Source organism: Mus caroli, chromosome 1 (assembly GCF_900094665.2).
Source record: "Mus caroli chromosome 1, CAROLI_EIJ_v1.1, whole genome shotgun sequence".
Classification (NCBI taxonomy): domain Eukaryota; kingdom Metazoa; phylum Chordata; class Mammalia; order Rodentia; family Muridae; genus Mus; species Mus caroli.
In genome coordinates, this window is record NC_034570.1 from 85,500,420 (window position 1) to 85,523,001 (window position 22,582).

The window sequence follows — 22,582 nt, forward strand, 5'->3', positions numbered from 1 at the left end:
ATAGCCTTGGTTGTCCTGGAACTCACTCTGTAGACCAGGCTGGCCTCGAACTCAGAAATCCGTCTGCCTCTGCCTCCCAAGTGCTGGGATTAAAGGCGTTTGCCACCACTGCCTGGTATAAGGACATTGGAAGAAGGAAGGTTTACACTCTTTCTCTCCTTCTGCCTGCTTGCCTTGTGGGACTGAGCAACTGCTAGATCCTTGGATTTCCATTCACAGCTGCTGCTGACCATTGTTGGGACAGACTGTAAGTCATCAACAAATTCCTTTACTATATAGAGACTACCCATAAGTTCTGTGGCTCTAGAGAACCCATAGTTCCAGCTCTGATGGCTCAAGCCAGATGGTGGCCACATGCAGCTGGACCCTCCCCTAGCACAACAACTGAGCTGCTGCCACCAAAATACCCTGTGGAGGCTGGACCAGGAATCTTAGCAAGCTGCACTCCCAACCCTCCCTGTGGGATAATGGTGGCTCAACACCTCTAACTGGGTCCTGATCATCCTGGCCTACTTTCTTCACTCTTCAAGGTCACCATTGCTACTTTGAGGGCTCCATCCTTTGGGGAACCATGAAGCTGAAGCCTGAAGTCTAACCTGGAGACATACTCCCTAAAGAGAAGATCCAAGATAAGCAGGAGAGGAGAGCATCCCAGAGAAGGAAGTGCTGTTGAGCATGAAGCCTGCCAAGGATGTGGGCTGAGAAGCTGGGACGGCAAACAGGCTACAAGGGGTTGCAGACAGCTGCATCCTGAGTCACAGACAATGGGAATGCACGGGAACCCAGAAAAACAGAGTGGGAGTCTACTCAAGATCCATCTGGAAGGTGCTGGATCCACAGCCCAGCAGAGGCAGCCAGAGCTGGTAATGCCTCATGCCCCTGGAAGACAGCCTTTACTCCACGACGTGGTCCACATCTGCAGGCCCAGTCCTGATAGTCACTACCCTTGGAGAAGGAAGGATCCGGCCAGACCTACCTTTAGGGAAATTCTGGTCATACCTTTAGGGAAATTCTGACCATGAGAGCAATCAAGCCCTTGCCCCTGGCTCTCCACTTGTATTCGTAGGACCCTTTTCTACTCCCAGTATGGCTGAACTCCTCCACCCTGGTGCTATCTCTCCACTGGGCCCACCCCTCAACAAGGAAGTTCAGGAGCTGGATCCTGATGTGCCAAGCTCTTTGCTACCCACCCCCTGGACCTCAAGGCAAGGACAGAGCCTGCTCAGTCCGCAACTTCAGTGGGGGCAGGGTAAATGAGTATCCAATAGGCTTTGGGTCTCTGGACCCACAATTCCTAATGTCAAGTCAGATGCAGCTCACAGGACTCAGGGATTCCTGAAAGAGTGAATGCTATTGGCTCACAATGTATCAGGGGAGGTAGATGGGGAAATAGCTTTCCATGAGACCCTTCACCTGGCCCTCTCCAGGAAGCTAGAGAACCCTTAAAGCACTTAGGAAAATGAGTTCCAAAACCTGGCAAGTAAGAGAGCAAGGATCCAGCAGCTTGTCTACTACCTATGGATACTCCAGAAGGACCTGTTACCCTTACGCCCATTCAGGTAAACCCCGTAAGTCAGGGAGGCAAAATGTGAGGCCATTGGAAGGAGCACAGGATGGGTGGAATGTCAGATCGAATGTCTTATAAAAATGTGGGTAAGCAACAAACGCCCACACTAACACTCCACACCTCTGATGGAGGCCCCATATGTGATCCCCAGTGGTGGACCCTTGCTGTGGTTCCTCAGCTGTTAGGATAAAAACCGTGATTCTTCACGAGCTCTGCAGTTTGACACAAATGCCACTGTCTGTGACAATAATGGGAGACTCTGTTGGGTCTGAGCTGAGAGCCTTGCATGAATCAGCAGATTCACCCCAGCCTGCAGCCACCACTGCTCCCCATCCTCAGTGGCGAGCTGATTCCCAGAAAGTTTTGGCAGTTGTCCACCTTTAGATAGCAAATGACTCCGCCAGGCTGCCTCTGGCTCAGCTGTACGGTCCCAGGATCACATGGGATAAGGTTTCCCCCTCCATGACAGTGGTGGTCATTCCGGCCACCACAGTGGCTCCCTCTCCCGTGGATCAGTCTAAGGACTGGTTAATTCCCTTCTTTGCTTCCTTCCTTCCTTGCCTGCCTCTGCTTCCCTCCTTCCTTCCCTCTCTCTCTCCCTTCCTTCCTTCGGGCCAAGCCCCAGGCCTGTTCCTATCAAATTTATTTTTAGAATGGGAAGGACAGTTACAGGAAGGTCAAACCCAGGTGCTTAAGCCAGAGTTTGTGACCTGTGGGCTGAGGAAGAAATCCCAAAGGAGACGAGATTCCTTCCTTTGCACTGTGCCAGTGTCTCCTTGCTCGTCCAGAAGCTCCCTGGGGGCACTAGATGTTTACAGCCGGAGCTTTCTGACCTAGTCAAGACCTCTCAAACACACAGAAGCCACCAGCAGATGCAAGCTCAATTCTATATGGGGTTGAGCATAGATTATTTGCCTCCAGAGCCAGCCCACAGGCCACCTCTTCCGGTGAGCTCATCTTAGTAGGGAGAGAAAATCAGAAATGCTTAGGCTTGGCACGACTGTGTCCCTTGCTTGAGTTTGGCCACCACTTCAGTTGTCTCATGATGAGGTTTCTGCCTCACTTAGCCTCAGGTTCCCCAGGGAGGGTCCACTCAGCGTGTAGAAAAGATCTGCTCAATAACTCAGATGTGTCCCACCCCCCATGACCCAGAGAATATGCCTGAGAGGGCCACAGCTCTGCCCATAGGGTCTCCTCCTGGGGCCCTCACTCCCAGGTATCCAGGCAAGATAGCAAATGAATGTTACCTGCACTGACCATTACAACCATGACCAGACAAGGACACAGCCTGAAGTCTGGGCTGTGACCACTCTCTCTAGAGCTCTGTCTAGGTGGCACAACTTAAACTTTTAAGCACTCAGGACTTTAAGAAAGCTGACCCATGAGACAGATGACCTTCATGAAGCTCTGGTCACCATCCTGCAACTGTCCAGAGGTGATGCCTTGGCTTCCCATTCAGAGCAGCCCCTAAATTCTTCCTGGACCCACTATGGACTCAAGACTTGGAGGTTGTCCTTCTCCAGTGAGCCCCAATCATAGGTGTGGGGACTTCCTCAAGCCGGGTGCAAGGAAGCTACAGCAATCTCCCCTACCAGGACCCAGCACTGAGAGCAAGTCTGAAATGGATACAGGCCATGTTCAAAAGCCTGCTAGTCTTCTCATGGAGTTACTGCCTGCCACTTCCAAAAAGTGAGGCGGAGGCCATGGCAGGGGTAGCAAAGCTAGATAGATGCCCCTCTTCCTGACATGGCCTGGGAAGGGTTCCTGGGCAGCTGTGGAGCACATGGGAGCCCGAGTCTCCTGGCAGTGGGTCCTGTCTGCCCCTTCCCCGTGCTCCCAGCTCTGCCTGCTATGGCCCCTTGCAGGGAGTGGCTGGCCCTTGTGAGCTGGTGCAGCCCAGCAGCCGGGTTGTCCAGCCTGCATGCGGGAGATACCTGCAGCGACTGGCGGCCAGGTTAGAGGTCGGCATAGAAGGCAAGGCTGGGGTGGGAGGAGCGGGAGGCCAGCCAGTGTCTACAGAGGCAGAAAACTACGAAAGCAGCCGAAATCAGGAGAGAAGGCCAGAGGAGGCAGGAGAGACTCAGCCAGGAAGATGGGGGCTAGGGGAGGGGACATGAAAATAAAACCAGAATGATATTCCAAGGAAATGAAATTAAAAGGAGGGAGAAACAGGAAGGAAAGGTGAGCAAGTTATGAGTTGATAAAGCTGGAAATTAAAAGTTCAGGGTTGTGTAAGTGACCGGGGAAGGAGGGAAGGTAGAGGCCGAAATCAAACCGAGGGACAGAAATGGTACCTAGGTATGTCCGAATCAAGAAACTGCCTGTAAAACACAAACAACCACACGTTAGTGAAGGGGCTGCGGGTGGGCAGCAGGACAGCGGGGTAGCAGCAGCAAGCGGCAGCAGGGGGCTGCCTGTGGCTGGCAGACCCATTTGGGGGCCAGGGAGGCTGCAAAGCAGGGACCATGGAGCAGGAAGAGGCCCAGGTGTGGCAAAGCGCATGGCAGCCTGAGGCCCTGAGCAGAGCTAGGCCAGGCCCAAGCCTCAGCCTCAGCCTCTGTGGAGTGGCTGGTCTCTGAGCAGCCTTTCCCACAAAGGCTCCTAGGATGTCAGCCATGTCCAGGGAACAGGAAGCTGGCCCCAGCGGGCCCTGGGAAGGAGGCCATGGGCTAAGGAGCGTGCCTGAGACTTTCTGGGGGGTTAAGGGAAGGCTGGGGTTGCACCAGCAGGAGCAGCAAGGGCAGGAGCCAAGCGAGGGGCCACATGTGTGCTCCCCTGTTATATTGTCTGTCCTCCCAGCACCCAGGGCCTCCAGCCTAGATGTGGGGTTGGACAGTAGCTAGTCAGTTCAGTGCCATGGGTGACCCTGCTTAACCAAAGTTCTGCCAGCTAAGGTACAATGAGTCTTGACCTCCCAGTCAGTCACCCCCACCTAGCCAGAGTAAAGGACACCTCAACATCTGGGCTGATGGGGAGATGATAGGAAGATACCAGCAACAAGGTCTTCAGTCCAAGGAGACAACTAGGAAGGGAAGCCCAGGGGCTCCAACCTATCCACAGACCTTCTGACCCCGCCACTCACCCTTTCCCCCAGAGTGCTTGCAATGGATGGTCAGAGGTCGAGGGTTAAGTCACTCCCAGACCCCAAAGCATCTCTTTAGCACTCAGTGGCAGACAGGCTGTCCCAGCCCTCACCCTTGCCTCTGTGGTCCTCAATTCCCATGCCCAGGCATAGTGGTCCACACTCATGGGCAGCACCCATATTAGCAGTAGTGGGCCTCTCTGCCTCAGCCGGCTCCTCAGCAAGAGGATATGGACGACCAGAGGAAGCTCTAGATCCCAGTTCGTGTCGGAGTCTGGCTCCCTCCTAGTGCTTGCTGTGAACTCTAGCCTATCCCTCAGACTGCCATGTTCCTCAGAAAACACCTCCAGAAATACAGAGTGAGGACCAGAGCCATGTGTGTGCTAGGGTCTCTGTCCTGACTGCTGCCCAGCCCTGCCCTGCTCTGCCCTTGGCTGCCTCCCGCTATGCCTATGAGAGAGGAGGACCTCTTCTGGCTCCTCCTCAGCTGTCTGTGAAGAAGTGGAGCTCTGGACTCGGGAGCTGGAAGAACACAGGCCATGCCCAGGACTCTGGGGCCATACAACCCCTCCCTCGACTCTCCAAGGGTGCCTCCCCCTCAAAATGTGTTTCTCCACAAATAGCCCTAGCTGTAGCTCCCAGGTTAACTTTTGGCTCCTTGGCACTGCACCAGGCTGAGTTACTGGGGAAGAGCCAGGCTGGGGCTCAGGCCCTGTTAAACGTCACCACAAATCCTTGGAAGATTGTCCCAGGCGCCTTTGTCCAGTTAGACATCCTCCCTGACAGAGTGACTCTTGCAGTGCCTGGCCTTTGGCAGCCTTCGTGAGACCTCTGTCATGCCCATGTACCCTGGCAAACCCTACAAGACTGCCAAGAGCATCTTAGGGCTCCATTACCCCTCTCCTATTCAGATAAGGGTGGGAGCTGGGACAATCTGGAGGTTGGAAAGTGACAAGAAGCATGTGACAACTGGTGACCCACAGTCACCCTCTACCCAAGTAGTTCGACTGCCAACTCTGCGGGCTCTGGATGGCCTTTTTTGTCACCACCCATTCCTGGTCAACTGCCAGAGACTTCAGACCTGTTCACACCAATGTGGTTTTCAGAACCATGGCCTGCGTGTAAGCCTCCCATCCCATCCCATCAACCGTCTACTCATGAGCTCTCGAGGACAGGACTTAACTCACTCTCTCAGCCCATTCTGGCCCCGTTAGGTGATGGGATGGCATGAGTGTGTAAATCAGAAATGGGAGACATGCGATCAAGTGAGCAGAGAGACTCTGAGCCCATGGGCCACCACTCACTGCACTGTTCCCTCAAGGGTCAGAAAGAGGGCAGATAGTCCTGGAGCTGGCCATGCCATGAGCGGCTGGGTCAGTAGAGGCCACGGTAGGTTGGTGGTTGACCTTTGTGGGAGTTGGTCAGCAGGGGTTGTGGTCCTCCCACCTTTCTTGTGGTACTCACCGGTCATCCTGGGCTGGATGGACGTATCCTGATGAGAGGATGTTGAGGGACAAGATGTTGGGGTCAATCAGAGCTTCGTCAGTTTCTGGGGTGTTTCGGATGCGACCTATGGGAAAGGGCAGTGGCTGGGTGTTAGTGCCTAGGAAGCCTAGTGGTTGTGATATGCTGAGGCCTCTGGACAGAAGCTAAGATGTCAAGTGGATTCCCTACATGACTACGGGCCATGCAGTCAAAGGCACCAGAGTGAACAGGGAGGCTGAGGGGTAGGTCTTGGTGGCCCCTGTAACATGGTCCTTGCCTTTTCCGTCTGTCTCCTTCCAACCTGGCTTTCTATATTGCAGCTATAATTACACTTTCTGGTAGATCTCAGCTGTCTAGTTTAACAAGCTCGGGCTACCGGTGGGACACAGAGACCAAAGCAAGATGAGGGGATGGCCCTACCCAATTTAATGCTTTAAAATATCAATAACTCTGAGTACTGGCCACTCTTCCAGAATCTGAGAGACCCCTGCGTTTGAAGTCCATCTGTCTGTGAGAGATGCTTCATTTCATAATTCTTCATCCTGGAAGCAACTCTCTGATCACTTGAAGGAGCACACAGATGGCTTCTAAGTCCCCTGCTCCGGCAACAGGGTGAGCAGCTTCCCTTTCTTCCCCTGCACAGTCTAGTTACTTCCCTGAGGCTCTGCAGCACAAGGATTCTGGGAGGAGGCAATGTGGGGTCCTCCAGCCACCCCCCTTTTTTAATGCCAGATTCTCCAGTGTCTGGAATTCTTGTGGCAGGAAGGGGTTTAGGGCAAAGAGAGCATCCTCAGAACAAATGCTCAGCCCCGGGGTCCTGACCTCCACAAAGCTCTCTGCCTAAGGATCTGATGGACATGCATAGGCAGGACACAAGAGGGAGTTAGGGAGTAGACTAAGGTCAAAGGGTCTTGTCTTTTCTCTACTTTGCTGGCCCCTCCCCATAATGCCCCTTTGTAGGGCCTAAATGACCCATGCCTTCCAAGGAGGGATGCTAGGCTTGGGGCTCATCTATAACCTGAACGGGATTGGATCACAGCAGTTATTGCTCTACTTCATTTAAATCCCCAATTGCCACCCCGAATCAGCAGCCTTTGGTGTCTGCATTCTTAGAAAAGTAGGAGGAAGGAGATGAAACTTAAGACAGGCTGGGATGTCCGTCTGAGTAGGAGGACATAGTGAGCGGGACACCGCTGGATGCCAGCATAGGCAGCAGCCCTGCCCATCCCCAGGTAAAGCTTGGTCCAGAAGACAAGTGCTAGGTTTGACCTTAGTCCTGGAATTGAGTCAGTGTTTGGATTCCTCCCATAGGATCCTTTGAGCACTGGTTTCAGGCCTTTTCTGATCCCTGACACAAAACTTATAAAACACAAGTGTCCACCCTGGTACCCAGACCAACTATCCACAACCCTGCAGAAAGGGGGCTCTGATGACATCACTCTTGAGCTCCCACCTATCTGGTCCATAAAACCAGGGCTGGAAGAAGCTTCTAGAGAGATATGCTCAAGGGTAGTGGGACTACATACTGGGATGGATATCTATCTACTGTGTCCCCAAATGAGAGTCTAGAGGACATCTTGGTAAAGCAGAGTTCAAATGAGGAAGTCACAAAGAAAGACGGTGTTCTTGCCCTCCCTAACAAGGTGTGTTAGAGTCCTGAGGAGACAGTGTGCTACAGTGTCATTAGCCAAGCTGAAGTCATCCTAGAGTGAGTGCAGTCACCCGACTTCCCAAATGCCGGTACTAGCAAAATGCATGGAGCCCACCCTGTCAAGCATGGGATTGGAATAGTCTTCTACAAGCTAAGGACACTCAGGACTACAGCCATCTCCCAAGACCAGATAACGCAGAGAAGGACCCTGCAGCATCCAAGACAGTATGCTTATTGTTGGCACCTTGATTTCCAGAACTATGACACCCAGCCATTGTCTGCTGTTTTAAGCCATTTCAGCAACCCTGGAAGGGCAACACAGATTAGGAAGAAACTTGAGGCTATAACAGAGCCAAGGCTCTCCCTTTTGGGTGACAGGTCGAGGAGGCACAGAAAGACTTCGTGACCTGAGTCAGAGCCACACATCTCAGGGCAGTGCTGTGGTTAGAACCCAGGTATTTGTCCAAAACACTCCCAAGGCAACCTCTGCCTGCCCTACTCACCCACAACTAGTTCGCGCACTTCCTTCCAGCGGATGTGGCTTCCTGTCTCATGTAACAGTGTCACAGTTATCCGTCTCTGGATGCCCTGCCACATGCCAGGAGAGGGGGATAGTTAGTTGGCACTGGGGATGTAACTTTTGGAGGGGGGCAAGTTTTGAGGTGGTCCGGTTAAGGGTCCCCACCTGATGGAGAAGGAAAGTCCCCATGCACGGCATGCCACCACGGTGGTCCACCACAGCAGGGATGTAACTGGAAAAGATGGTGATGGTAAGGTACAGAGCCCCTTCTCCATCCCACCCATAGCACAGGACCTGGTCCCATAGTCACCAGAGCTGAAAACCGGAGCCTTGACCAACCCTTCAGAAGAGCAAGTAGCCCAGTTCTCAGAGTCAGGTCCTTCTGGGCTGACTCTCTACAGAAGCTCTCAGGGTCTCATATTTCCCCCATCCCTACAAGTCAGACATCTACACCCAGTGACTTGGGTAATGCCAGGGCTCCTGTACTGTGCCTTAAGCTTGGGACACTCATGGAGAACCTGGTCTCAGACCTCCCCAGACATCAGCTCAAAGCACCCTCCTTTTCCAAGTTAGCCATTGTGAATTCTCAGCGGCTACCAGAATACTGTTTCCAGTGCCCTCTCTTCTTTAATCACATCCTTTTGGGCCCCAAGCTGGTGCCCAACCTGAGCACAGTAGGTACCCAACTCACTCGCCATTGGCTTCCAGCTCGCAGATCTCGAAGTAGACCAGCAGGTCATACTTGCAATGGCAGGGACCTGGGGAAGGCCGTGTCATCGTGCTGAGCTTAGTGGCGGGCACTAGGAAGACAAGAAAGTGATGCTCTAATGTGGTTATCAGGGAGAGGGCATTAAAGGCTGCACAGGCAACAACTTTCCCAAAGAGGTGCCCACTGGTGTATACCCATGGCCAGGTTACCCTTAGCTGTAGGCAGCCAGGCATGAGAAACCTGGCGTGGTCTCAGATGTGTGGCCACTTATGCTCTCTATACGCAAGAATGAGCATGTGCCCTTACACACCTAGATACGAGGGTGTTGGCTTCACTCTAAACACCACTAAATCAGCAGAAACACTTGCTTAGAGGCCCTATCCTATGGACAGGTCCCCTATGCTTGATCAGTTACCTGTGCTACCCTTGACTACAGCCAAATGTATCAGTTCAAGTATGTTCTGCCAGCACCTACACCTTGCCTAGCATGCCTTAAACTCAGCTCTGCTGGCCCTCCAATATGTCCACCTCCTGACAGCGTCTGCCTCCCAGTATTCCTGGGCCCAACCATGTCTGCCCATAGCCCCTGCTCTGAGCCTTTCCTCCACAAAGTTCCCTCTGGGTACTCATCACACCACCAGACACTGGCTCTAAATGTCTCCCTTGTGGACTGGGATGACCAAAAGAGCACACAGCTAAACACTATACCCTCCATAGACATGAAGCAAGGCCAAAAGACACCTGCTATGGCATCTGTAGCCTGGAAGACCATTACATTCACAGCAGGTTCAACCACACTTGCAACTGTAGTGTGGGCCTTCACTGTCCCCACTGGACTCAGGAGACCCTCACCTACCTGGCTTGGATAACGGCATGACCCTGGGGAAGTGGCGACGTGAGGGTCTCAGGGGGCTGTGAAGAAAAGCCAGAGTGAGCAGACCTGGGCTGGTGTCTGTGAGTCCTAGCTAGAGTGGACAGCTCAGGGCAGAGAAGGATGACAAGAAGCCTATTATATGTCCCCTATATTCATTTGTCTCCAATATTCATGTATCCTTCCTTAATATCCATGTGTCCCCCATACCCACATGTTCCCACATCCATGTGTCCCCCACATTTATATACCCCCAATATCCATGTGCCCCCCCATATCCATGTGTTTCCATATCTATGTGTCTCCTATTCTTGTGTTCCACAGACCCAGGAAGAGCCCAGGTCTGTACATACTTAGATCAGAGAGGAGAAATCCTTAGGGCCCCTGAACCATCCTAGAGGTTCTGTAAGGTTCCAGAGACTTGGCGCCCCAAATAATCTCTGCTGCCTTCTCTTATGTTCTCATATTCTGGGTATCCCTGAGCTGTGAGGTCTGCTCAGCCAAGAGATAGAGGTGGAGAGGAGTGAAGGCCAGTCAACACATCTCCAGACCTCTGGATGGCTACCTTTCCTGTTCCAATTTCTGGATCCAGTGAGATGACCTACAGGTACCTGAACCTCACACCTCAGCCTCTTGAGACTCCCTCACTTTGATTTCTCCTCCGAGTCTCCACCCTTGGAGACTAAAAAGCTTGAGGGAGTCAGGCAGACATTCCCTTCCCAGGAGTGGCCAGTGGGCAGCAAAACCCGGCTATCCCCTGGGTGCTTCCCATGCATGGCTAATGGTCAACATTCTGACAACATTGGTCCTTAAAGAACTCAGTTCCAAAGGGGAGAGGCAGGCATGGGCCATGCTCTGACCATCCTGGTCAGCTAAGGAGGGGGAATGAGAAGTACTTGGGCTCTGTTGCTTGGAGACAAGGACACTTGGGTGACCTAGGCAGCTGACCTGAGGACATCCTTGCAAAGAGGTGGGAACGGGTGCTGCTGGTAGTGCCCAAAGACCTCGAACACAATGGGCTGGCTCTTGATGTATTCGATGAAGGACTTGGTCACCTCTACCGCAATCTAAATGAAAAGGGGGGAGAGTATGGGTCGTATCTGTAAATGTTCAGTGTCCATGAAAACTCCACACTCTGGGACCTGTCCTTAGCACAAATCTCAGCGATGACTTCTCTGAATGCTCTGTCTTCATATTTGCCCAAGACTCATTGTGAGCAGCTTTCAGGAGCTCTACATGGATTCAAGGTTCCAATTTTAAACCCATTACTGATCCCCTGCTACCTAGATGTAATGTCAACATCCCAGCATGCCATTGAAGGTTCTACAACCTGATGCCAGACGGCCTTCAGGACAGTCCACTCAGAAGAGAAAGATGGAAAGGGAGAGCCAAGCTCAGCCTTTGGGTTAGCCTTAGCATTTAGGCCTTTGCATGTTGGTAGGTAAGGGCCAGCACTTACATTTTGGACATGGTAGAAGCCAAGAGGGGGTCCCCTGCCAGTGTTCTTCAGGGGTTCAGTGGAGAAGGCCTCATCGTGGCGGTGGATAAAGCTGAAGAGAAAGAAGAGGAAGTGGGGACAAGGACTTGCACCAAGAACCCATGGCCTCACTGGGCATTGCATGAGACCAAGTAACCCCTAGCACAGCCTAGGTGGGCTGCATACCCCTCAGGAGAGTATCTACTTCCCAGCAGCCCAGGGCATAGACAACAGGCTCACTTGAACTGGCAGAAGATGTCAGCGTATTCAGCAGAGATACTGGACGCCTGCAGGACTGTCACCCGGAAGGTGAAGGTACTGCCTAGACGGAGGTGGTCCAGGGCTGTGTCCAGAGGCCCATCCAGGGCAGCCTTCTCTGGGCTATCCATGAGGCCTTCAGGAGGCACAGCTGTTGGGAGCCAGAGCAGAGCGATGGGGTCTCAAGATTCCATGCTCTTCAAGCCCTGGTCCCCCCACACATGATCCACACAGTGGAGCTGCACCCACCTGAACAGGTGTTGTTGTTAACTTCATCGGCTGAAGGCCCAGCATCAGCCCCCTGACCCTGGCCTTCTACAATGCGCAGCTCCTCCTGGGAAGTTCCTGAGCGGGACATTCCCACCACAGGGCAGGACTCAGATTGGAACTGTGAAAACAGAGAAAGCTGGAGAGCTAGCTGGCTAAGCTTAGGCTACGCTGTCACAGGCTATAGGGATCTGTGCACTGCCACCTGGGTCTCTAGCATCCTGAGCAAGACTTGCAATTGGCCCCTAGATGAAGCACCCACCTCTCTAGGCCTCCATCCCCATGGCCATGAGTGGCCCACTTTGACACTCTCTCTGGTTCAGGTGAGTTGAGGTGTGAACTGCCTGAGAGGAACACCCCACATGCCCCAGTGCGAGAGACATAGTGAAGGAAAGCAGGGAGCCACTCCTGGTCTTAGTTCTACTTCCTGAGCACTTCCTGGGGAAGCTCACAGGCAGACTCTTGGACACCCTTAGACTGAGATCTTGAGCCAGAGAGCCAAGTAAGCACGTCTGGGGAAGGGTGCTACCTGGGCTCAACCTCTCTACTGTCTCCTGCGAGAGTTCTTTCTGTGAGAATCAGAGGTGGGTGGCCTCAATGAGGTCATTCCCATTCCCAGAGGTGTTGGGGAAGGCAGGAAGAAGGATGGTAGAAAAATCTAGAATTTGGTGGGAACCCCCGAGAACTTCTAACCTGAGGGAGGAGAGAATGGGGGTGCCTATTTCTAAACGTTGGTTCTACTTACCAACTCTATGCCTTGCTGTGTGAGACTCAGGAAGATGGTTGGACCAAGTGGGTCCTGATAAACTGGGAAAGGGACATTGTGTGTTTTGGACAGTAAGGGATGGGACAGACATAAACACCCATGGTGCCCTGCCGAGGCTGGCCCTCAGAGCCTAGGGATCAGTGGAAGGGGTTCCCCAGTATACAAGGCAAACCTTCATAGTACCTTTTCAAAATGCTGGTCATCAAAGGAGATTTTAGCAGTTCCTGATTGACGGACACCCGAGCCATAATCTGGAGCCTCTTCATCAGCTGCAAAAGGAACATGCAGGTGGTTGGCCAGCTTTTTTTCCATAGTGGACAGAGCCAGGTCAAGTGGCCTCAGGGCCTTGGAGAGGGTATAGCAACTCGTGACCAGGTTCTTTACTGGACTAAGCAACTACATCGCTACCTGCAAGTCAGTAGTCACCAGGACACACTAACCACCACTGTGGTTGCCTCAGGGACCCAGAGGTATGCTCTTGCCAAGGGCCACTCAATATGAGCCAAAAGCCCTACCTACATAGTCTGATGCTGAACTACCTGATCTTGGTGTTCAGAAGAGAATGGTAGGGTCTTGATACACCTCTACCAGCCTCTTCAGAGCCCATGGGCCCTATTATGCCACCTCCAGCATTGTGGGTAGTTCTACTAGCAGTGTCTGATAGCCAGGGTCAGCCCCAATAGGGTTCAGTGAATGAGCTGACCCCAGCCCATGGCCATGGGGCAGGGAGGGGTGGCAAGGTTGTATGTTTCCTAAATTCCTTTCTTCTACCGCCAGATAGGGAAATATATTTGCAACCCCAAATACAGTAAAATCCAGTAGTCTTGATATAAGATTTGGGAACCAACACAGGTCAGATTTCATCATAGACCCTTTTCCTGAAAAATGACTTGGGGGAAGGCAGGGCTGTGGCCAACTAAAGGCCTGAGCTCAGAGCCCCATACACCTTCCCAACTATTAGAACTCATCTGATACATGGAGGATCCACTGTGTCCCAGTGAGTTAAGAGTGGTGGCCCTTAGAGATAGGGTCGCCCACCAGCCCTCCTAAGGATCCCCTGCAAAGCCCGTCTCATCCTCCACAGGAACTGTGGGCAAGCTCCTTAGACTCTAAAAACACATGGACAAAATAGGGAACACTACCCAGTGTGGGTGAGAGCCTGTAGACCAGAAGGAGGAGGGCCTGTCGGGATAGGGGAGTAAGGCCTCAGAAAAGTTGTTCTGGATGCTTCTGTTCCCCTAAGTGTAGATGTCTCAGTAACATTCACCTTCCAGCAATGTGGCCAGGGTGATTCTGAAGTCCGGGTTCCCTACTAGCTTGGAATCCACTCGCTCCTCTCCCCTCACTAGGTGGGACCTCTGGACCAGTGCTGAGGGACACAGTGACAGGGTCCACTCATCTAAGCAATCATGAGCACATCATGGCTGGTGACAGGTGGGAGCCAAGGTGGGCATAGTGGGGGAGAACTAAGGAATCACAGGTGGAGGAGAGTTTGACAATACAGCAAAGTCACCCTAATGTGGCCAAAACACCAGGGAAGTGATTAGACATTTTAGAGTAGAGGAGAAAGAGGCATTTGAGGTTAGAGGTATACAAACTCAGGAGTGTGAGAACTCCAGGTGTGAGACCCTGGGAATATGAGACTCCGGGGGATGAGAACTGGGGGAGGGGGGAGTGAGAACCTGGAGTATGACAACCTGGGGGATGAGAACCTGGGGGGGGCGGTGAGAAGAGAACCTGGAGGGTGAGACCCTGGGAGTTTGAGAACCTGGGGGGTGAGAACTTGGAGGGTGAGAACCTGGGAGGTAAGAACCTGAAGGGTGAGACCTTGGGAGGTGAGAACTTGGAGTGTGAGAACCTGGGGAGGGGTGAGAACCTGGGAGGTGAGAACCTGGGGATGAGAACTTGGGGGTTGAGAACCTAGAATGTGAGAACCTGGGGTGTGAGAACCTGGGGGTGAGAACCTGGGGGGAGTGAGAACCTGGGGGGAGTGAGAACCTAGAGTGTGAGAACCTGGAGTGTGAGAACCTGGGGGTGAGAACCTGGGGGGAGTGAGAACCTGTGGGGTGAGAACCTGGAGTGTGAGAACCTAGAGTGTGAGAACCTAGGGGGTGAGAACCAGGAGTGTGAGAACCTGGGGGAGGGTGAGAACCTGGAGTGTGAGAACCTGGGGGGTGAGAACCTGGAGTGGTGAGAACCTGGGGGGTGAGAACCTGGAGTGTGAGAACCTAGAGTGTGAGAACCTAGGGGGTGAGAACCTGGAGTGTGAGAACCTGGGGGGTGAGAACCTGGAGTGGTGAGAACCTGGAGTGTGAGAACCTGGGGGGTGAGAACCTGGAGTGTGAGAACCTGGAGGTTGAGAACTTGGAGGGTGAGAATCTGGGGGAAGGCAGTATGAGAACCTATGGCACACAAGCACCTACGGGTACAAGCATATCAGTAATTTCAGGGGTATGAGAACTTGGGGTTGTGAGACTCTGAGAGTATGAGCGCCGAGGACTAGTTGGCACCTGGTAACCTGGCAGTAGGAGAACTTGGCGAGTATGACATTCTAGAGTACATGAGGACCTAGGAGCATACAACACCGTGGCATGCTGGCCTCCAGATCCTCCAGGTGCCCACCATGCGCACCCCAGACTAACCCTGGCTAGCCTGTAGCACCCCACTGTGTTCCTTTACCTCCTGCTCTCCCCGGGTGTCTGGGAAGCCAAGGATGGTGAGTATCCCAGGAAGGGAGACCATAGTAGGGCAGAGAACAGCGTCTTGGCGCTGCCGTTACAGCAGACACTACCACTGACTTGCAGATACCTTTTGAACCATGACCCTCATGCTATTCTCCATGGTCCTACAAACATTCTCACCAAGCAGGAAGTACACCATAGGCCTATAGGTGAGCAGACTGAGGTCCTGGTACCTCCTCCTGACCATGATGGAGGGAGGGAATAATGAGAAAATGTCTGCCTTCTACAAGAGCCTCTATCCTCAGACCCACAAATGAGGAGAGTCTGCAGCTTCTAGCTGAGGCCTGTGCCTGAGACCAGGGCCTAAGGGGTGGGAATAGAGAAGAAACTGAGTCAGCTGCTGAGAGCCACTCTGGCAGGGACTAGCAAATCTGCAGGCTCCCTTGGCTGTGGAGAAAGTGGACAGTAGACTAGGCTGTCAGACAGTCCACAAGGGCTTGCGCTGGGAGGCACAAGGCAATCTCTGGGTCCACCTGAATGGTTTGATAGGTGGGGACTCAGCCTCCAAGCCAGATCAGGCTCAGGTATCTTAGACTGAGCCTACATGGCTGAGATATCCCTATCTAGTCCATGACTCTAGGAAGTCAGAAAGGGCTCAACACAGGGGACTTCCCTTCAAAGCCCCGCTTGTCTGCTTGCCTGGGAAGGTGGAAAAAGTTTCATGTTGACCACAAGGAAACTGAGGGTCCTAGATAAGATCATCTTCATATCAGCTCCTGCATAATAGTATTCCTCCCACCTTTGCCTGTAAAGGCAGACTTTCCCCAGCCCCCAGGGACTCAGGGCCACACACTCCCCTGTCCCCCACACACCTGAGATGGCCTGCACTGCCACACGGAGGAAGCCTTTCACCTCTCCCTTTTCGCTGACGATTGCCACTCGGTGCACCAGGGGCACAGGGTACAGCAGGTTGCTCAGGTATACGAAGGCCCTGCAGGAGCAGAGCCATAGTCACAGGCGACCCTCAGTGTGTGCTTTGATACCAGTGACACCAATGCCGGCTCACACACAACATGAAGCTGCGAAGCAGAGCAAAGCGGCGAGAGACAGCCAGGGCGAACCAGTAAGGTGGGCTTGGAACAGGCAGGGGGCAGGGGCAGGGGAGAGGGGTTTCAGTGCTCAGAGGAGACAGGAGGTGGAGACACAGAGAGGAAGGAGTGGCCTCGGTACATGAAGGGCACAGCCCAGCCCAGCCAGGACGTGGCTGTCTGAGAAGAGAACAGTTGAAGAGAGGGTTTCAGCCTGCTTCAAGGGCTGAGGTCCTGGGCTAATGAGCTTCAACCCTTAGAGCTCTGATGCCTATGGGGTATATCATCAAATTCTTCAACCTTGGAGCTCCTTCCACAGTCTACCTGAAGATCAAGCACAACCCCATCCTAAAGTGTCACCCTTCTCAGGGCAGATGCAGCTTGGGATGTGTGCCCACCACATGGATGCTTGAGCACTGCCCTGGTCCCCCTTTCTAGTCAACACCTCGAGTTGCAAGAATCTTGCCAGAGCTCCCTTAGTTGGTCTCACTGCTACTCTGCCTCTCTTACTGTCCCTAGAGGGTTCTAGGGCACCTGTCACATAGAAGTCCCTGCACTTTCAGTGATACCCAAGCTGCTTGCAGAATCATCCAAGCCCCAGGAGGTCCAGGATGGCAGGCCCCACCTTACTGCCCACAGCTTCAGTATGGGCCGATGGCTCCCTAGAGCATCTGTCTACTCTCACAACAACAGTCCATTTTCATTCTCCTCTAGGCTCTGTCTTCTAACTGTAGGAATCTATCTGTGGACTTTCTGGTTTTCTGAGCTTCTTTGTGTATGGCAGAGCTTCAGGAAGTCATTCTAGTAAAATCCTCTAAGTGGGGCCTCAGATGGTTTGTGGCAGCTACCTTCAAGGGCTCCCAGCTACCAGGTGGCCTCCCTGGGATTCCTGCATGGGACCCACTCACCCTAGCATGGTAACCTTTCAGGAAGAGTGCTGGCCTAAACTCCTTTGCTCCAGAAACCAATCAGGGAATTGCTACAGAAAGGAAGTAGAGCCAAAACTGAGAAGGGGGTGGGAATATCCACAATGGGGACCAGATGAAGGCCCTGTGCTGGCCACTCAGGATTCCTAAGCTAGACTGAAACCTGCCTCTGCCATCCCAGGGCCCTGAAAACCTAGGCTGCTTCACTAGAGGGCTTAGGAGGCAATGCCACAGAGGCAGCTTGGAATCAGCAGAGTCTGGGTTCCAGGCTATCCAGATGGGTCTTACTGGAACTGCAGAGGTAACCCTAGCTCCCTGAGCACCCACAGGGAAGCTCATAGACCTCACACTCTCACTACTTGACCCTCCCCCACTGTCCAGAACTAGGGGGTCTGGAGCAGTACCCAGGGAGGTAGAGATAGGACTGCAGCAGGTGGCCATCCAGGCTCTCTATGGGGCCTATTATAAAGTGGAGTGACTCCAGAGACTGTGGGACCCAAAGAGGAAATACATACACATCCTGCAACAGCTGCTGCTCCCCAACACCTGGGAGGTCTTTTACCAACTATGGCCTTATAGTGATGCCTCCCAATTTAACTATCTGTGCCCTCCTCTTTTATGGATGCAGAGTCTAGAGTCTATAGCATGGCCCATTAGAGCAGGTGGGATTTGGCACTCAGGCCCATTTCACAAGAGAAGCAACCGAGGGATAAAAACATCAGGCAGAAGCCAGGGCTGGCAGCAAGGGCCAGAGCTAGGATGGGACCCTCTAGGTCACTCTCAGCCCTGCAGATCGTTGCTTGTCAGGGCAACAAATCACGGAATAAATCTTGTGTTGCATCCTTAAGAATTTCCTCCCATTGTGTGTGTGTGTGTGTGTGTGTGTGTGTGTGTGTGTGTGTGTAGGATGCCATGGCCTACATCCAAACTGTAGGAAAGATGTGGCCCACATCCAACCCACCCTCATCTTTCGTTGGAGGCTGGGGTTATGTACTGAAAAAGTACCATTTGTGGCCAAGGCCTCACGATCCTCGGACAGCTCAAATGGGAACCATAGATTTAGCTGCAGCTGTGGGGTCAGATGCTGGAGAAGGCAAAAAGTATGCAATACCCCCCCCCCAAATGACCAGCCCAGTCCACTTGGCACTGTGGTGACGTCATTCAGCTAGATGAGACCTCTGGGCCTGGACTGCCTCCCAGGGGCAGTGCTGGCTTCGAATGGGACCACAAACTGAATCTGGAAGATTTCCGTGCCCGGGCTCTGTGTAGGATTCATCCAACCGGCACACCTGGGAGATGAAGGCACCCAGGCACACACTGCTCAGAGTGGGAACAATATACCCCAGGCTTCATCTTACCTGTTCTCCAGGCACCAGAAACAACTAGACACTAGTGTCAGCCACTGCAGGGTCAGATCACAGCCCTTGCCAACCTTGCTATGCTACACCAGTCACACACCCAGTTGCTCTCCAGAACACTGTCCATAGCCATACTGGCAAAGGCAGGAGGCTGCAGCACAGAGCTAAGAGGTTCAAGGCTACCGAGTATAGCCTCTTGCTGGGTTAACATCTACCTATCTGGTGCCCTCCCTAGCTCTTCCCCCAGACCCTAAACTCTTATTATCCTCTCTGTAGTGCGCTCCCTGCCCCCATCTTCTGGAAGTGTGTTGATTAGGCAAGGGAAATAGGAGCCTCTGGGCTCACTTAATCAGCTAACTCACCCACATCCCCAGACCACCTGACACCTGACCATCAGAGACCCTGGATGTGATGAGGGGCCCTGGCTATGCCCACAAGAGGCCTGCCCAGGACCCAGAGCACCTTAAAGCAGGCTAAAATGCCCCGAAGAGAAGAGGCGGGTAGAACGGGCAGAGCGGCACGTGTGGCGAGGCAGGAGGGAGGAGGCAGCGCTAACCACAGATTGGTGAGGTGCAGAGACACATGCTGGGACCCAGGGAAGCCTTTCCAGAGGGGACAAGAGTGGGCACCCCAATTTTGCTTAAGCTTTGGAGAGAGAGCCAGCAGCTACCAGAGGATTAAACGAAAACCAAGGTGGAGTCCTCCTCAGGGCTAGGGCTGCATAGCTGCTGCGCGGAAAAGCCAATTCTTGCCAAACCAAAAGGTCAGGGTGTTGCCAAATGAAGCCTTGCACAGACCACCCCGTGGTACAGGGGGCCGGGCCTCTCATGGATGACTTTTGCTAAGTTTGGTCATTTTGTGAAATCTCAAGTCCACAAGAGGGGAAACAACATTGGAAGGACCCAGCTCTTTTCATGAGACTGCAGAGACCAGACCCCATTTCTCCTCACGTCATTGTTCCCTGTGTCTCCTGACCCTTTGGCTACCTGATACCCAGAACCACTCCCAGGGCCCAGCAGGCATGGGAGGTCTGGTACTATAGCCCAAGGCTTGGTGAAAGGAGCCTGTCCAGAGCTGGCCTGGAATCTACACCTCTTGCCCAGGCCCAGCAGGGTGGAAGTCCAGACCCAGGGTATCTTGGAAGGAGATGCTACTCATTTGTCCGGTTGGCTAGTTCATCATACCTAACGCTAGCCACTGACAGAAAAGCTAATTAGAGCAGACCCTGGCCAGTGATATGGGACCAGCTGCCTTCTGAAATGGAGAGGGTGTCTCAGGCCATCACCCCCATTCAAGGAAGGAAGGAACTCCACAGAAAGTCCATAGTCTGCAAGGGACCACCCTCAGCCTTCAGCTTTCAATACTTGTACTCCAAGAGTTCTAAAACTCCCATTGCCAGAGAAGCAATCTTAAACTCCAGGAGAGGATGCTACTAGAACTATTCTCGTCCCAAGCAGGTAGACTATAAGCTCTTAGCACTTCTGAAGTCATTTGCTTTCATGATGGAGCTAACAGCTAGACCTATTTCCATGCAGTCCTCTTCCCCAACCTCAGCCCCTCTCACCTATTCCAGAAACCAAGCGGCCAGGGCTTCTCTATAAAGGTTAGGAGCCCATCTCAACCTGCTATCCTGGGAGGTCAGGGCCTGGAGCTCCACAACATGAAGGTGGGTGGAGGCCCTTCCTCCCCTGCCCTGGTTGGCTCAAAGCCCTACAATTTCTCAGAACAGAGTGGCACCGAGAACACAGGGTACCTTCTCTTTGGGTGGGATGCTCAGAAGGCACCTCAGTTGAACAGAGCTGACTCCCAAGGCAAGGGGCTGGGGTGTCCTGCCCACAGACTTCTTTCTTCCCTTCTCAAATACCCCTTGAGCCCTACACAAGGAGTCAGTGGCACCAGTACCTGAGATTTGGCCACTGTGTCTACTACAGGAACTAGCCCAGCTACCCAGAGTGGGCACCAGGGATTCTCGGCTGTACTTGTGTGTTCCTAACCTCAACCTCTTCTGCCCCTGGAGCCAGACTCTTCCCTGCTGAGCCAGGGCATCTATCTTGTACATGTGCACATGCCCCACCATGAAGACACAAGAGGGAGCCTGACTCCCTCATCCCCCTCAGAGGCTAGCCCTAGCCTGCCTGCCTGGCCCAGAGGGTCGGGTGTCTGCCCTGATACCCACAGCAGTGCTCCTGAGCAAAAGAGCTGGTTCCTCCCCAGCATGCGTGCCTCAACCTCACCAACCTTCCTACTAAACTGAACAGGGGGGGCCGGTCGTAAAACGGGTCCTGGCCGTCGCACAGCGTGTGCTCCGGAAAGACGTCGTCCTCCAGGTCCTCCTCCTCCTCCTCCTCCTCCTCCTCCTCCTCCTCCTCCCCCACGCTCTGCTCCTCGGCAGGCTCGGTGGTGTCGGAGTCGGGACTTGAGAAGGTGGGGGAGGGGGTGAGAGCAGCCATGCGCTCGCTCATGCATGTGTTGAGAAGAGGGTAGCTGTTGCAGCCAGAGATGACTGAACTGAGGTTAGTGCGACAAGACAGAGAGAAGTTAACACCAGCTACTCCAGGGAAGGTGGGGCGGGGCTGGGAGGGACAGGGAGCACTTCTGTTTAAAACTAAAACACCAACCATCAAGAAACGCTGCTTTAAAAGACGAGGAACAAAAATGCACCCAGTCTGGGATGGGAAGAGAAAACAAAACAAAACACCCCAAACTAACGAACGACAACAAGACCCATGGTCAGTAGAAGGTTCTGGAAAACATCACCAATAGGTATGACTGAGACCAGAGGCCCAGGCTGGCCATAGCCAAAACACTTGGAGGACCTCTTTGAATGACATGGGTCGGAGGCTGGGCACAGACACCAGATTGGAAAACAAGGGAAGAGGTTGTACTCTCTAATCTTACCTCTGCGTTCCCACCCCCCAAAACACTTGTGACCTGGAATGCCTTCTCTAATCCCCTGGGCACTTGGGCAACACACACACACACACACACACACACACACACACACACACACACACACACACACACACACACACACACACACACACACACACACATTCACTCAGGCACAGACGGACATGCAGTACAGTAGGTATAGGCAGTACTAATAAGATGGCACCCCAAGTTCCCTAAAAAAGCTAGGCCTACATGTATGTGAGGAAGGATGACTAAGGAAAAGACAGGAGTGGAATATGGCTCCCTTCCTTCAAGCCAGGCCAGTCCAGGATCTGGGCTCTGACCCCACTACCATCTCACTTTCTCTACAAGGAAAGGGAGAAGGTGCCCACCTGCCCACCAGGCGGAACCAGGGGAAGCGGTCATAGAAGGGGTCCCCGCCGGTCACCACGTTGTCACAGTCCTCAACGACGCTGGAGGGAACCTCTGCAGCCCTGTCGTACATTTCCCGCATCAGGTCCAGGCGTTGCCTGTTGGGGTTCAAAGACCATGTATGCTCAGACCAATGTCCAGAAATAGCCAGGCACCCTATTTCTCCTCCTAGGACACCAGAATCCAGCATCCTGTCAGAGCCACTGACTTCTGCCAGCTAGAAACCCCTCTGTGGTCCTCAGAGTTCAGCATCCATAGAAAACCTACAAATAAGAAAGAGTTGCCCATGAATGCCTTCCCAACACCCCCCTGGTGACAGCAAGCTGAGCTAAGTGGCACGGACAACACGACAGCAGAGAACCGACTGACCGATGCGTGGTGCCTTTGGGCAGCTGGGGCACTGACCGAGAAGCAGGGAGACACCCTACTGTAACTCAGAAATAGGATTCACCACCACAGTTCTGAAAGCTCTTGTAGCGAGCTCAGGTGAGGCAGGAAAGGAGTGGAGAAGACGGTATTTTAAAATTCTTTCCCCCAGGTAGGGCAAAATGT

At 53.2% G+C, this 22,582-nt stretch overlaps 1 protein-coding gene across 10 annotated transcripts in view; it reads right to left on the bottom strand.

The window, feature by feature from the left end:
* Kif1a (kinesin family member 1A) overlaps positions 1-22,582 on the bottom strand; it is an 88,338-nt gene that overhangs the window by 15,177 nt on the left and 50,579 nt on the right. For 4 of the 10 annotated variants that reach the window (XM_029477009.1, XM_029477003.1, XM_029476999.1 and 1 more), the window contains 12 exons: positions 21,991-22,128; positions 16,207-16,325; positions 12,837-12,922; positions 11,870-12,008; positions 11,603-11,771; positions 11,345-11,435; positions 10,834-10,952; positions 9,871-9,926; positions 8,997-9,105; positions 8,471-8,537; positions 8,289-8,373; positions 6,114-6,219 (listed from right to left, as the gene is read on the bottom strand). In XM_029477009.1, coding sequence (XP_029332869.1) covers positions 6,114-6,219; positions 8,289-8,373; positions 8,471-8,537; positions 8,997-9,105; positions 9,871-9,926; positions 10,834-10,952; positions 11,345-11,435; positions 11,603-11,771; positions 11,870-12,008; positions 12,837-12,922; positions 16,207-16,325; positions 21,991-22,128 — 1,284 coding nt within the window. Of the gene's footprint in view, positions 1-3,861; positions 3,889-6,113; positions 6,220-8,288; positions 8,374-8,470; positions 8,538-8,996; positions 9,106-9,870; positions 9,927-10,833; positions 10,953-11,344; positions 11,436-11,602; positions 11,772-11,869; positions 12,009-12,836; positions 12,923-16,206; positions 16,326-20,944; positions 21,215-21,990; positions 22,129-22,582 lie in introns of all 10 variants that reach the window. The other 6 variants (XM_029476984.1, XM_029476973.1, XM_021177060.2 and 3 more) reach the window with 4 other exon arrangements.